Below are 14,424 nucleotides of genomic sequence, written 5' to 3' on the forward strand. Positions count from 1 at the left end.
TTGTGACAGAATCATCAAGCAGTTAATAGTGGAAAAACAGAATTAAGGGTGTATAGAAAAATGTTAATATGGCTTCTTTGTGTGTTTGCATTGTTAAAAAGCCGATAATTATGTGATCAGATTCTTCCCCTTCTTCCTTACCCTCCCCTTCTCTCTTTTCTACTGGACCAATCTACTGAATGAACTGTGTGTTTTTCAGTCTGTTATGTTATTTGTTCAGCATGTGGTTGCCATTCAAATACCAGTCTGAAGACAGAATTACTGGTTGTTTGCTCAGTTCTTCTGCTGGTGCCGCACTGTAGTATTTAAATGGTTTGCAAATGTTAGTTTAATCTTACTTGTACCCCTTTTGATGAACAAATTATATCATACCCTTTGTATAGACAGGACACTGATGCGCAGGTAACTTCAATAAAATTAGGTACTTCTCCTGTGTGTAGGAGATGCTTCCAAACTTACCTCCTGGGAGAATTTGGTATTTGGTTTTTTTTTTAATGCGTTTCTGTTATTGAGGTTGTGTTCTCGCTTTGACTTCGATTATAGTTGTTTACTGCAGCAACATTTGTAAAATAAAGACTCTGCAAGTTAGTGTTGTCTTAGGTTGGGCCCCAAGAAACCAGAATTTCATGTGTAACTGCTCATGAAGTTCAGTTTGAATCATAAATGATAACTATGACTCAGGCTGAACTTGCACTGTAGAAGAGATGCAAAACCTGTTTGCTAGCATGTCCTACTGCCCCTGCAGTCACATTGATTCACAAAACAGTTTTTATCTTAAGGAAATGATGCGTTGCCTACATAGCTTGAAAGGCATGGCTTTAAATAATGTTTTTAAATATGGTCTGTAACACTGATATGGAGGAGTCACTGGAAGTAAAGATACAGTGTAAATTTTTCCAGTGGACTTCACAGATGCTTGCTAATGGAGCTTCAGGAATTCCAGTTTCAGCTTAGCTCATTTTTGGATATGGAAAGCTGTTCTATCTTCTTTCCTCCAGTGTTCCCCTGATCCTTTCATTGCATCATGCATGCCCTTCTTCATCATGTCTTGCATTTGGGCTCCAGTGCTGACCTCAAGCTATGTTTTCTCTTCAGTGCCCCAGGGTATTTAAGCAGGGGAGGACTGAGAATATTCTCAAGTCCTGTTTACGGCTACCCAGTGGCCCTTGACTGCCCAGACTTGGATTTTTTACAAATAAAAAGGTGCCTAAGTGATTAGGGAGGTGGACATGTTTTTTTCCTAAAGAATTTCCTGGACAGTTGTAATATTTAAATTCTGTAAGAAACTCTAGCCTGCAACAGACACTTGTGGCTATATGAAAGAGTAAGCTGTTGGGCAGCTGGAGCGCCCCAACTGTGCTTGTCCCAGCCAGCAGCGTTCTTGGTGCATGTGCTTTTGGAAAAACACTTTGGTGGTTTTATTCCATGTGAGCAGGATGCTGTACTCTGGTATTGAATTTATGTGAATGAATCTATGGCAAATGCATGAGTGATTTCTGTCGATCATCCCAACGAATGCTAATGCAGCGTTTCTACTAAAGCACATCATCAAGGCTTTTGTGGGTTGCGTGTATTTTGTATTTTACAGATAGGCTATCTGGTGCAAATACCATTTTCCCTCCAGTTCTTTGCCTATAAAAGTAAGACTTCTCCCATCACTTTGGTACAGTTATACGGGTCCTAGAGGGAAAGGCAGGACTTCCAATATTATATAAAACAAAGTTTTCAGCACATACTGCCTGGTAAAGAGACAGCATTAGTCACTTTGTGCTGAAGCACTGATTGGTGTAACTTGCCCTTTGCAAAAAGTGCATGTGTTTGTTTCCAGCAGAATTGTGCTTGTAATCGTATACTGAGACAGACATAACTGCACACAGTTGACTTCATGAGTGCAACTGCCGCCTTTATCTGCTTTTGAGGGTCTTCATCTAGGTCTCCAACTGTGTTCACAAAGGAACTGTCACATTGGCAATCTCACACCTGTCATGATAGTGAAGAAGACAGATCTATGTCCTGAACAAATCAATGTCCCTGTTGACGTGCCTGCCACAATTGTCACGGGAGTGTTTTGATTGAAAGACCAGTATCTTAAAGCTGATCAAAATGGAGCACATGTGTTCTTTGTCCCTTTGAAAGGCCTCCTCCCTGTTATATTTAATGTTTATGAATCCAGGAATTAATATTTCCTGTTTAGCCCTTTGGGCTATTTGGAGGTGAAGGGAAGTATTGTAAATAGAGGAAAAAGAAAGAAGTGTTTTGTGAGTTTTGGCATCATTTCGGAGCAGAAAAAAAGGCGCACCAGTATGAAGCTGATACTTAAAAAATTACTAATATTTACAAAGAAGAATTAATGGCCAAAGTCTTTTCTTGCCTTAAATCAAAGTTTCTAAAACGTCCAAAAAAGTAGTATCTGTGGAAGAGCCTTTTATTGTTTTAAAGTTTTAGAACATACGTTTATATTAGCATTCTCTGTTCATTGGCTTTACAGATACTAAGATAGAAAAGGTTGCCTGTAAAATTCTTCAGAAACTCTGAGATTTTTAATTACTTCTAGAATGTGGAGGTGTTATGACTTAAGGGTTTCAAAAACAGTCGTTTGTGATAGCCAGCATAACAGCTCCTGGAGATTTTTACTTCCAGTAATCCTAAATTCATGCCATTAAAACCTTCATCCCCAATTTGTAGTATCACGTATTTCCATCTTGCTCTCTTGAATTTATGATGTAATGTTTATGTATATAGCTAAATGTGGGATCACTTGGCTCTTCGTCAGCCTGTGTGCATGTCCACTTTTTTAAGCCACCGTCTTTAGCTTGGTATATGCAGAAGCGGTTGGCATGTTACTGGTTATTTAAAAAGAAAAAAATAATTAAATTTACTAATGGCCACCAAAGCAAGTTGCAGTGGCATTGTCACTGTCATCAATATCGGTTGATGGGAAGAACGGTTGGGATTTGTGTTAATGGCCATAAGCTGGACAGATTTATTCAGGAAGGTATTGCTCAGCGTGCTTCCCCTGCAGTTTGATGTGTTGTTCAGAAGGGCATATGACATTTTTTAAAATTAGGCTGGTCTTAGGAAAAAAGGCCCTTGCCAATTAGTCCACACTCTGCTAAGAAGGAAATGCCAGTAATACGACTTTATGAGCCAATAATTGGACACTTAATCTAAAATTTGTTCCTGTCTGAGCAAAATGTGGAGGCTTAAACTAATGATGCTGATTTTGTTGGTAGCTTAAACGATGGTAGTTGAATGAAATGAATGTTTGTTATTATCTGTGGTATCCTAAAGGGTGTATGTAGTTTCTGGGTATTAAGACACAGATTGAGGAAACTGATTTCTTTCATTTAAAAAAATTGGATGGGGAAAAATTGACAAGCTGTTAAACTGAGAAATCTGAATGAATCTCTCTGTTGGTGAGCAACACTTCAGCTCTCCTGCTTGCTGCTTCAAGAATTGTAAACCCACCCCCTAAACTTTACTGTGATGTCTATGCAGCATGTGTGAATGGTTGCCAGCCCCTAAGAGATTGCTAATGAAACTTTTTTGAGATACACCTTTTAGAATGGAATAGTGTTTGTTCTCCTCTTAAGTGCAGAAATGCCTTGTGCTTCATGTTACCAACTTTGTCTTTTCTGTAGTGATGTATCAAGTAAAATAAGACTGTAATCTCTATAGCCAAAGTGAAACCATATTAGATGTCTTGCAGCTCAGAAGCTATGTTGAGCAACACAATGAAAGAAACTTGGTTAAATTAATAACCAAATAAATACCAAGAATTGCATTTTAAAGTTGGGGTTTTTTTTTTAATTAATTTCTCTACTGATATAAATCTAGAGGGATTACATTCCTTTTACTGGAGGTTTGTCTCAACAGATGTGAGGGCAGAGTCTGATCAGGAGTTTGTGACAGACCTTAAACATAAAGAATATCTTGTTAAGCCATGATTTTTTTAGTATGTTAAGGAACCTATTTTTAGGAAGTGTTCTAGCTGTTAGACTTCATAGGCATTATGAGTTTCTTTATTTTCTATAGCTTTAGCTATAACATATGACTAAGTATGACACCCTGCTCGCTAAATGTTCATCTTGTTTAGGGTTTTCTCTGTTTAAATGTTCTTGGATAGAGATTTTAATGCAAGTCTACTTACATTCAGTCTTACCTTTTTGATGTAACTAAAACCCTGTGCATATGTTCCTGTTGGTTCTTGCATTATATTTAAAAATATAATACTGAATGTCATTCTGAGTTTAAGGGAAATAAATAATATACTCTTATAAGAATTGATAAATAATGCCTCTTCGATAACTTCAGGATTTCTGTAAAATATTGGGAATTAATCTTAAACTCAACTTGAATCAGTAGAAGTTGAACAGATTGTTTGAAACCATCCCAAGTGCTGAAAGGAAGATGCAATGTCCTCTGATGCCCCCAAAATGGACTTTGATTAAAAATTGCCATGTAGATGTAGCCATGATGGAGCAAGCATGCTATCAGAGTTAAAAAAAAAAAAGGTAAAAATCACATCAGATTTTAAATTCTGTTCTTGTTTCTTTACTGTGAGGGTTATCAATTCTGTAGAAGCAAGAAAAGAATCTGACTTCAGTTTCTTTTACGCATTATTTCCAAATTGCTGTTAGATGCTTTTTATTATTCATGTTCTTTATACACCTAGTTTGCACAAAACCCACAATGCTTATTAAAAGAAGAGGCTCTGATGTTCTGTACTCCTCTCAAAATATCAGTTGGAGGCAGCTCCTCTTGCAGTAGTTGCTCCTAATAATTTTTCCCGACAGTATGTAATTACATTTACCCGTATCCATTATTCCTCCTGTTGGTTACATAGGCCTCTCATTCGTCAGACTCTTATCTGCATAATGGTACAGTGACTAGGTCTAGAGCAAAGAAATAAACTGGAAGAATAGTTTTGTTCCAAGAAGTACTTGTTTCGAACTGCAGCTATTTTATTTCTTTATTTCTTTCTTTATTTACTTTATCTCAAAGGAATGTGCACCCCAACCCCTCATTTTGGCTGTGTCATCCTTAATACTTTTCAGGCATTGTATCTGTAGTTAAGCACAATGTGAATCTTCTGGGGGATAGTTTTCTTGGGTTTTGAATTTTTGTTGTGTTCTTCACTTTGGAGTCTGAGACAGTATGAGTTTTGTAATGCTGTCTAGAGTTCAAGTTTATGTATTGGCAGGCTTTCACTTGATCTGATGCCTGCTCTACAGACGAGGGGTTTTTTCTGCTGGTACTGTGCTTTGAATTTGTCCAAGATACTTGACTTACTGCTATGATGCTTTTAGATTGTATTGTATAGTATCAACCGGGCACACATTAAATTAATAACTGTTCCATTGGATCATCTCAAATCATAGTTACATATGGAGGTAGCAGTGAGTAGGGTCATTAGTAGTAGGGTGCACGGTTATGCTTGAGGTCTAGGTGACCTAGAGTGGAATTTCAGAGCTCCAGTTTCCAGCAGCGAGAAGTCTACCCGGGGCTGCCTGGGGATGGGGCTGTGCTAGCACTTCTGAGATGGTGAATGTGCTCTTGAAGTGGATCTCCCATTTTTTCCTCACTCCACTTCGATGCTTGTGATGGAGGAGTCTCGGGGTTTGTAAATTTTCTTCCTTTTGGATAAATGTCTACTCCAGGAGTGTACCTAAGCTTTCCAACTTGCTAATGGGCTTCAATGCAAGAGATCACTAGAAAGAAACTCTTCCCTCCAAACGTACATGGTGTGGTCATTGCACCAGAGCACCAGCTCTTCTGTTCTACAGACTTGCTCCTATGAGCATAGCCAAAGGATCTTGGTGTTGCTGCTTGCTCATCTGTATGGATGGAAGCTGCTACTGCTGCTGAAGTGGGAAATTGTAAGCTAACAAGTTTAGGAGCCCTGATCCAGAGCTAAATTCTTGCAGATTGAATTTTTAGACTTAAAGGTCAAGAAAAGATGAGAGGAACGTTTTTTCCCCCCACCGTGTGATCTGGATTGTTGACTGTGTTCGCAGTGCAACAGAGTCCATTTGAATGTAGCCAAGTCAAAATTAATGCTGCTGGGCAAAAAGAAGGCATCTAATATTAAGCTCTGAAAGGCTGTATTCAGGCAAGCAGTGGTGCAGAAAAGGACCTAAGCATTGTGGATTACTGTTGTGAGTATCTTAATATGAGTTTCTGGTACAATGCACCGTTCAAAGAAGTGAATGTTGAAAAAATAAAACAGGAACATGCAGGAAACAAGAGGGAGATGGTCTGACTTTTTATACGTACCCCAGTGCACCTGCTGTGTACAGGTGGGAGCTCAAGGGAAGGAAGCAAAAATAATCACAGGATTAAAAACAAAGAAAGAAACCAACAACTGCCTGGGTTCAAAAGCTCTTTCTTGCCATTTCCCAGCACAGAAGTTGGGGAAGTGTCATGTCTATATATAAATACATACATACTGCATATGCAAACATATATACAGAAGTAAAGAGATCTGGTGGTTTATCGAGAATCAACAGGGAATCAGGCAGATTCAACTTTGAAATCAGCAGCAGTGTGGTGTAGTTTAATAGTAGTAAAACTTCAGGAAAAGAATGCTGGTGGAATCATTTATGATTTTTACATAAAATTAGATACTACTTTTTGCAAGATGTACTTCAGTCAAACTTCTGAGAATGATTCAATGGTTTATAGAGAGAGAATATAGCTGAGTGACCGCAGTAGTACATCAGGCTCTAAAATATATAAATGCATAAACAATATCAAAAAGATAAACGTATGCAGATGTATTTCAGAAGGACAAGATTAGAGTCCATTAAGGGCCATTGTCTCCCAGTTGGCATGGCTTCACGTTATGGCTTAATTACATTTTATTGTTACTGGATGTTGTTAATATGCACAGTAGTTTAAACACGGTGTGTGCAGAGATACTTGGTTTCAATTCCATATGTACCTGGGGTTTATTTGGGTGGTTCCAGCTACTGGTAATACAACAGGTATTCCCTGTGGGCTAATTGGGTATTCACTTCCCCTGGTTTTGTATAGCTAATGTGTTAAGCTTCCCTGTGTGCATGTTTGTTTTCACTTCAGGCTCCATTCAGGAAAACTATTACTGATAACAATCTCTTGTTTCAAACAGCACAGAGTAGGAGCACTGAGCTGAAATTGAATTTGTGAAGTGTTTCTGTTACTGCGTTGTCATTTTTATAGCAGTCCAGTGAGGGACAAAGGGAGGGCTTCTCAGAACATTTATTGCTGACTTCAGACTTAAGGTTTTAGTACTTTCTTCTCTAAAAATTACTTCAGATATAAATGTGATGATAAAATCAAGGTTTTCTTGAAGCTTGTTACTTTTAACAGCATATTCATGGTTTTGGGTTCTGCATTGCCAGGTACTGGTCATCAGCTCTGTTCAGAACTTGCAGCTCATTCTTTGCGGGGGTATCAGAGCAGCCTTCCCGATCTTCTTGTTTGTTTTTAACAAATTGACATTGACTTGTAATTGCCTGGAAAAGTTTTTGCTTGCTTCTGGTCGAAGTTGTGCCTGACTGACACACTGACATGGAGCTTAGAGGTTTCTGGGCATCTCCAATTTAAAAATCTATCATTTTGGCATTCCCAACTTGATCTTGGAAATTTTAGATTCGGTGCCAATGGGTAGATTTTACTGGTTTTGTTAAACTGACTTCTGGTTGCTTGAATGTTCAGATTCTGCACAGAGGGGGAGCAGTGATGTCCTTTTCTACGCTTGGTTTGGCGTGTGCTTCTGGAAGGGACAGTCACGGAGGACAGCATGCAGATGTCTCTGAGGACATAATAGGAGAGATCTGTCAAGACACAACTTTCTAGAATATTAGAGTTCAAATTTGCTTTGCAAAAATATCATCTGGGTTTGAAGGCGTTCCTAATCAGTGGGAGATGGAAATCCGTATTGACCAGCAGTCGTTTGTGGTGGCTGTGGGAGAAGAATCATCAGGGGCTGTATGCACAGGCTGGCAGGGCTGGCCTTTGGCTTGATGATCCAACAGAGGTCAGAAGAGAAATGATGCAGCTATCCAGCTGAAGGAATTTTGGCATGCTGCTGGAGCCCAGGGATAAATATTAAGTAGCTACCTTATGCCTATCCAAGAGAAATTATTCCTTCCAGATTTGTAGCCAATTCCTGCCTTTGTGTGGTGGCTGTCGAAGTCTCTGATGTACAGCTGGGCAGTTCATGCATGGAAGAACTTGTTGCCTTCGGTTCTCCCTTAGAGGCTTATAAACATTAGCCACCCAGAGGCTACTGATTTAGATAAGCATGCTATAAATTGACACTGCATGTAAATGAGCTATCATGCTGTGTTGTGGTGATTAATGTAACTGTAATGGCACACATCTTTTAAAATTATGATAACCTGGGGAAAACACTTAAAGATAACCTGTTTTGCTTGTGCTTTTCAGGAGAGTATCTGTTTTGGCTCCATATAGCTTATCTTTACTCCTAATGTAAAAAAGAAAATTAAAGAGAGCAAACTGTATACTAGGACCATATTGTAACTTACATTGCATTTTACTCCTGCGTGTCAATTTTCTTTTGCAAAAAACTTGCTTCTGAGTTGCCTTGAGACTGGCCTTTTCTTAATAGGCACTCACCAGAAATCATACTGGTTTTATTACAAGCTCAAGACTCAGGTGTCAGTGCTGGCGCTTAACTAATTGTTGCTGAACCCTTCATACTTCTGTCATGCTGTTAAGGCTTTGCCACTAACTGCTCGAGGCTTGGTTTGACTGCATTTAAACCTTACAGGAATTTGTCTTGGTTTAACTTTTCACTCGGAAAGTATGTACTTTTCCTTGCAGGTTTTGTTTGTACCATAATTGAATATTTGTTTAATTTTCTAAACACAACAGCTAATGAATACTTACATTTTCTCCAATCTGTTGGTACAAATTTCATTAATTTATGTATGGCTAAATTTGCAGCAAAAGTTCTTTGTGGTTTCAAATTAAGTTTAAAGCAGAAAAAAAAAATAGCTGCTAAGTGCCTTTGGTTTTGCTAGTTCCCTGTTTTGGTCCAAATCATGAGAAAACTTGGATTTTTAAATGTGAAGCATTAACCAAACATGCTTCAGTAGGGATTGCAGAATCCCAGATGTTCAGCTCCAAGGCACCAACAGGTACATTTCCACCTTTTTATGTGGGAATCCTTTGGGCTGTCTACCCTCATTTGCCCTGTGCTCTTAACATAGAAACAACTCTGTCCTGCTGATTCTCATCACTTTCCTCCTGTCCCTGCTTTTTCGTATCAGGGATAGAAGACGGAGGAGCTCAAGAATCGTTGGGGAAAGACAAACTATAACGTGTGTATTCCTGGAGTAGCTATTTGAGTTTTTCTCATGAGACTAGAAAAGTCTTCCACGGAGGGGCTCTTGAGAGAAATGAATGAGTCAGGGGAAGAGGATGGAGGAGGGAGAAAAAATATATTCTAATAACTGCTGGTAATCACTTGGCAGGTATGCATACAGGGCAAGCAGGGTTCAGGATCTTATCAGCACAGGCTGTAATAAGTGCTGCATCTGTTAAGGCTGAAAGTCGTGCGACCTGAGAACGTGAGTTTTGCAAGTACAGAGGTGGCTTCTGTGAAGTGTTGTACTGTAACTGCAGTGAAATACACCCTCTTGTGGCAAGAAGGAAAAAGTCCGAGCAGAAACCTGTGTGACCTCTTTTTTTCCTATATTTGCTTGTTTAACCATACTTATTCTTATTTGGTCTTTCCCTCATGATCAGTGAATATTCCTCACTGGGAGTGCCACGTGCTTTCCTACAGTCTTCTGTTTCATCTTTCTGTTTATGGAGTACCTGAATCTGTTCTGTTTGTCTTGCAAATTCTAAACCTTCACTTTGCCTTTTCCCACCTGTTTTATCAGTTTGGATTTTATTTAAACTCTTGGCTTTAAAGTGCCCTTTCTTACTAAGTTGCCAACATAGTGAAAACAGGCCTTACAAACTAGCTTTACATCATTTACAGGAGTAAAAGGCTGGAAAAATAAATAAGGATGTTGAAGAACATGCTAGTTTTGTTTATTAATAGCTTAGTTTGTCTGAACTGCAATGAGGAGATCCTGTATAGACGGGATTAGGAGATAACATGCTGCTTTCCCCAGCTGTTTGATTAACTGGCTTAAGGATGGATCAAACGCAGTAGCAGAGTGGAAAGAAGGCACAACATCACCTTCAAAGTGCAGGAAAGGCCCTACAACATGTTTGTAGTTTGTCAGATTTGCTGCATAATAAGCTGTGTGTTCCATTCAGCACTGTAATTAACCCAGGAAAGCATTCCAATTCAGTCTTTGCTGACAGCATGAACTTCACAAAACCAAGCAGTGTCACCAAAGTACCTCTAAATAAGATTAAGCAAAGTAAACCAACCATGAAATAAAATGTAGGCTAAGTGTTGTGCAAATGCTATTTGTTGCTTTCATTTAGTACCAGGTTCTGTACTTGGCATGAGGTGACCAGGCATATAAATGTGTGAATAGCACTGGCAAATTCTTCACAAGTGCTGACAGATGAGACCTTAAGCAGATATCATTAATGTTTTTATGTGCAAAGGAAAATAACCAAGTGTTTTATGAAAACACTTCTAAATGCATGTTGATGGTGTTTCCCGTAACTCCTGAACAGTCGTGGCTCTCAGCCCATTGATGCCTAGTAGGACTGGGAATTAGATGTTGGTGGGCTTCTCTGGAACATGGTGGACAGAAGTAGTGGCAGACTGGCTAATGCTGAGATATCAGTGGAAAGAAGAAAAAAACAAAAACAAAACCTGGAGAAGGGAAAGCTGAGGCTGGTGGCTGGTCTGTAAAGTGACAGGTTCCTTAGACCTGTACTGTTGCTGAAGGACTTTGTCAGACAGCAGGCAAAAGAAATACTGCTTATGCGATGGATGGTAGGGTAGGGATAGACATAGAGAGCCCTGAAAACTAGCAACTATCTGAAAAATAGATCTCATCATTCTTTCTTTCGCTTTTCAGGTATCTTGCAATATCTTCAGAACTCTCCCACCTAGTGACAGCAATGAATTTGATCCTGAAGAAGATGAGCCCACCTTGGAGGCATCATGGCCACATTTACAGGTTTTTGATAATTTATTTCAGAAAAAAAATGCTTATCATTGCATACTTTATCTAATAATTTTCTCAGCTTTTTTTAAAAACCTGTGAATCAGAACTAGCCTGTGAGACACTGACGCTTACTAATAGTGTTCATGACTATAATAGACCTACAAACACAGGAGCATACTTCGTGGAATTTGCAAAATGTTGAAGCTTTCTTTCAAAGTCGCATTGATGGTGTCCCTCATATTCTTGTTTTCCTTCATTGATTTAAAAATTATTTTGCTTTCAAATTGCTCTGATGCAGAAGTGTTCTTCAGCAACTTCAACAAGAGCATTGCGGGGATGATAACGGCTAGCGCTTTTGCTTTACCGTGGGTAGTTAATTTGCATAGAAAAGTACACAGGTGTTGGCAGCTGATCAGAAAAATGAATGACAGGGTACATCCCCAAGTCTTCCTTCCGCTTCCTGGGTCAGGGTTTGCTTTCAGGTGTTTGTAGAGGGATGCATGCTCACTGCTGTGCTATCATCCGTTCCTCTGTACCTCAAGTGTCAACACAAGGTGTTTGGAACAAAGAACATCGACTAATTTTGGAGGAAGCATTGTTGATACTAATGCAATAAATTCCCTTATAGAAAATACAGATGCAGGTCCTGTCTGTGTTAGTCAGGGCAATGGCTTACAGCACTAGTAAATTTAGAAGTTTGCCTGAGTAACAGTTTGTGGGTCTCGGATTTTCTGTAAGCAGAGGAGCACGACTGACCTCAGCTTGAAATGAAGATTTTAGTGGACAGTTGCGTGCACAATCCTTGCATGTGAGCAGTTTGCTTCACTCTTTTGTGCTCTCAAATTCAGAATCTGTTGAAATGTAGGTTTCATCCCTCATTTATATTTAAATTTCACAAAAAATAAGAATCTTAAAAGCTTCAAGCCAGCTCTGAACAGCTCTGCCTGCCTGGAAACAGCACAGGCATACATGTCAGTTATCCTATGTTCGTTGACGCTAGTGCTGTAGTTTTAGAAGTTATTACTTACATGGAAATGATGGAATTTCTTAGGCAGTGGATAATTTACCATTGTCAGGAAGAAATGCACCAAAGTATTTGTCAGAAGGTGATGGAATTGATTTCCTGATAAGTTAGTTATGTAAGCTGTCACTTTTTCCATGTCATATTTCTAAACTTCTCTCGCTCTTTTTGATTTCCTGTTGCTGCTTCTTAGAAGTCAGAGAGCACTGACTTAAAGCAGCAGTAGCAGTATTGGAGCATGTTGGCGTTTGCATGGAAAGGTTTAAAATTATTTTAAAATGTAGTTTAGCTTCCTTTCTCCTTTTCGGTATCAATAATCATGCTCACTGAAGTCAGAAAGGAAACAGTTTTCAATGGCTGCTGTTCTTGAAAAGGTTCAGCAAAGAGAATTGCTCATCTGATCAGAGTTGCTGTCTTACGAGGCCACAACAGTCCCTGTTTCACTTTGCTTCCTTTTTGCCTGGTTTTTATTCTCTTCTTTTTCTCTGCTAAATGAAAAGTCTGTTGCTGTCCTGCTGAGTATTTCAGGCAGAGATGGAATTTCTTGAAAGTAAGCAGGTTTTCTCTAGCTCTGAGCTAGTCTTCATAGTAAGTCAGGAACTTCTGAATAAATTCCAGTTTGTATTCTTGTTCTGTGTTTCATGTTGTAGTACAACGCTACTCTAAGCACTTCCTAATTTAATTTAAGTATTTCTTCACCAACCCTTTCAGAATAGTAATGTCTGTATTTGATGTGACTTCAGCAGTTCAGAGGGCAGTTTAAATGTGCTTTCCAATTACTCTAGGAAGCTTTACAAGATGATAACAAGCATTACAAGGTGGCAGTGCTTGTTCTTGGTGATGAAATGTCTTTCATTGGAGTTAAATAAGCAAAGCTAACTTTAAAAGGTCATGTAATTAATTCTGACTAAGATAGCAATTTGATAAAGGAGAAAATATTCTTCATTTTTTTAACCTTTTGCTCTGTAGGAAAATAAGTATATTATTTTCTAGCGAAAGAATTTAAGGAAATACTTAAAAATATAAAGAGTAATTAAGTCATAAACTAAGCCATGGATATTTCTTATTCTTTTGCAGCTTGTATATGAGTTTTTCATACGATTTTTGGAAAGCCAAGAATTTCAGCCCAGCATTGCCAAAAAGTACATAGATCAGAAATTTGTATTGCAGGTAAGCTGATCCATTTTCTTTAAGGTTTCATTTTGCTTTTGAAAAAAGTGTCTTTAAAAAGGTTTTGTTTAGAATTTGAAAGTGTAACTTTGTTTAGCCTTTTTGTGTTGCAAATAAGCATATACAATGAAAGTTTTCAGTCTGTGGAGGTAGGGGAAATGTGTCTGTGCGTTTGTATGTCAGTCTCTGTTGCTATAGATATGTATAAAATAGTTGGTTTGTCTCCTGTTTTGATACCTGAATCAAAACATTTGACTTACTGGTTATGAGAGGGAGCCGAAACAGTAACTGTGGAAAAATGAAAGGTTTACTATTGAGTAGTTTAAAAATGCTGCTATCTAGATAGGCTACTTAAGCACCAGTTTTAATGTGTCTTAACATCGTTAAAATATTTCTGTTGGAATAGGAGAATATTTCTCCCTTCTGACTCTGCTGGAGAGCTGGCAACAGGGGCAGAAGTTCATTGACAAACCTGTTCCCAGTACAGTACTGAAAGCAGTGATGCTAGCAGTGGTCAGGGAGGAAGTACATCAAAAGGCCATGTAAAGTTCAGCCTCTGTTAAAAGCAGGGAAGAAGAAGTAGCATCAAAAATAAACGACATTGGCAAAGAATGTGTAGCTTTCATTTTCCTGGCCATCTTTATGGGTAAATGGAATAGATGGCCGCTGTCAGTTGGTCAGCTGGTGGCCAGGTATTTGACACCTATGTAATCTTCCTCCTCCTTGTGTACAAGCTAGGCTTCTGGTGTGCTTTGTTATTTCACTTGAAACTCCAGTAGCTGGTCTTCTTTACTGAGGAAGTTTCATCCAGGCCTTGACAGACACCAGAACAGAGATGGCTGAAGGAAAATGTTTTCTGGGATAAGCCAGGAAACTCCACAGCTACAACTTTTGTCTTCAGCTTTTGGGAATAGACCTATCTTGTGTTTTCTGTTTCCACCGTGAATTTTTGTCTAGCCACAGCATCAGAAAGAGCTTCCTGTTTAATGCTGTCCATAGCTTGCTTTTGAAATCGGGGAAATTTAGAAAGAATCCTACTTAGTTAGAAAAGGGAATTTCCTTGCGGGCTGAGACTTCAATGAAAGCCAAAAAGTGGCAGAAGAAACTCAGCGTTTCTGAAGATGTTTCTCACCCCTTTGT

The 14,424-nt window shown here is 38.8% G+C and overlaps 1 protein-coding gene across 4 annotated transcripts in view; it reads left to right on the forward strand.

The window, feature by feature from the left end:
• PPP2R5E (protein phosphatase 2 regulatory subunit B'epsilon) overlaps positions 1-14,424 on the forward strand; it is a 77,449-nt gene that overhangs the window by 45,267 nt on the left and 17,758 nt on the right. For all 4 annotated transcript variants that reach the window (XM_037394246.1, XM_037394244.1, XM_037394245.1 and 1 more), the window contains 2 exons: positions 11,004-11,105; positions 13,192-13,284. In XM_037394246.1, coding sequence (XP_037250143.1) covers positions 11,004-11,105; positions 13,192-13,284 — 195 coding nt within the window. The remainder of the gene's footprint in view (positions 1-11,003; positions 11,106-13,191; positions 13,285-14,424) is intronic.

This window comes from Falco rusticolus, chromosome 7 (genome assembly GCF_015220075.1).
Source record: "Falco rusticolus isolate bFalRus1 chromosome 7, bFalRus1.pri, whole genome shotgun sequence".
Taxonomy (NCBI): Eukaryota; Metazoa; Chordata; class Aves; order Falconiformes; family Falconidae; genus Falco; species Falco rusticolus.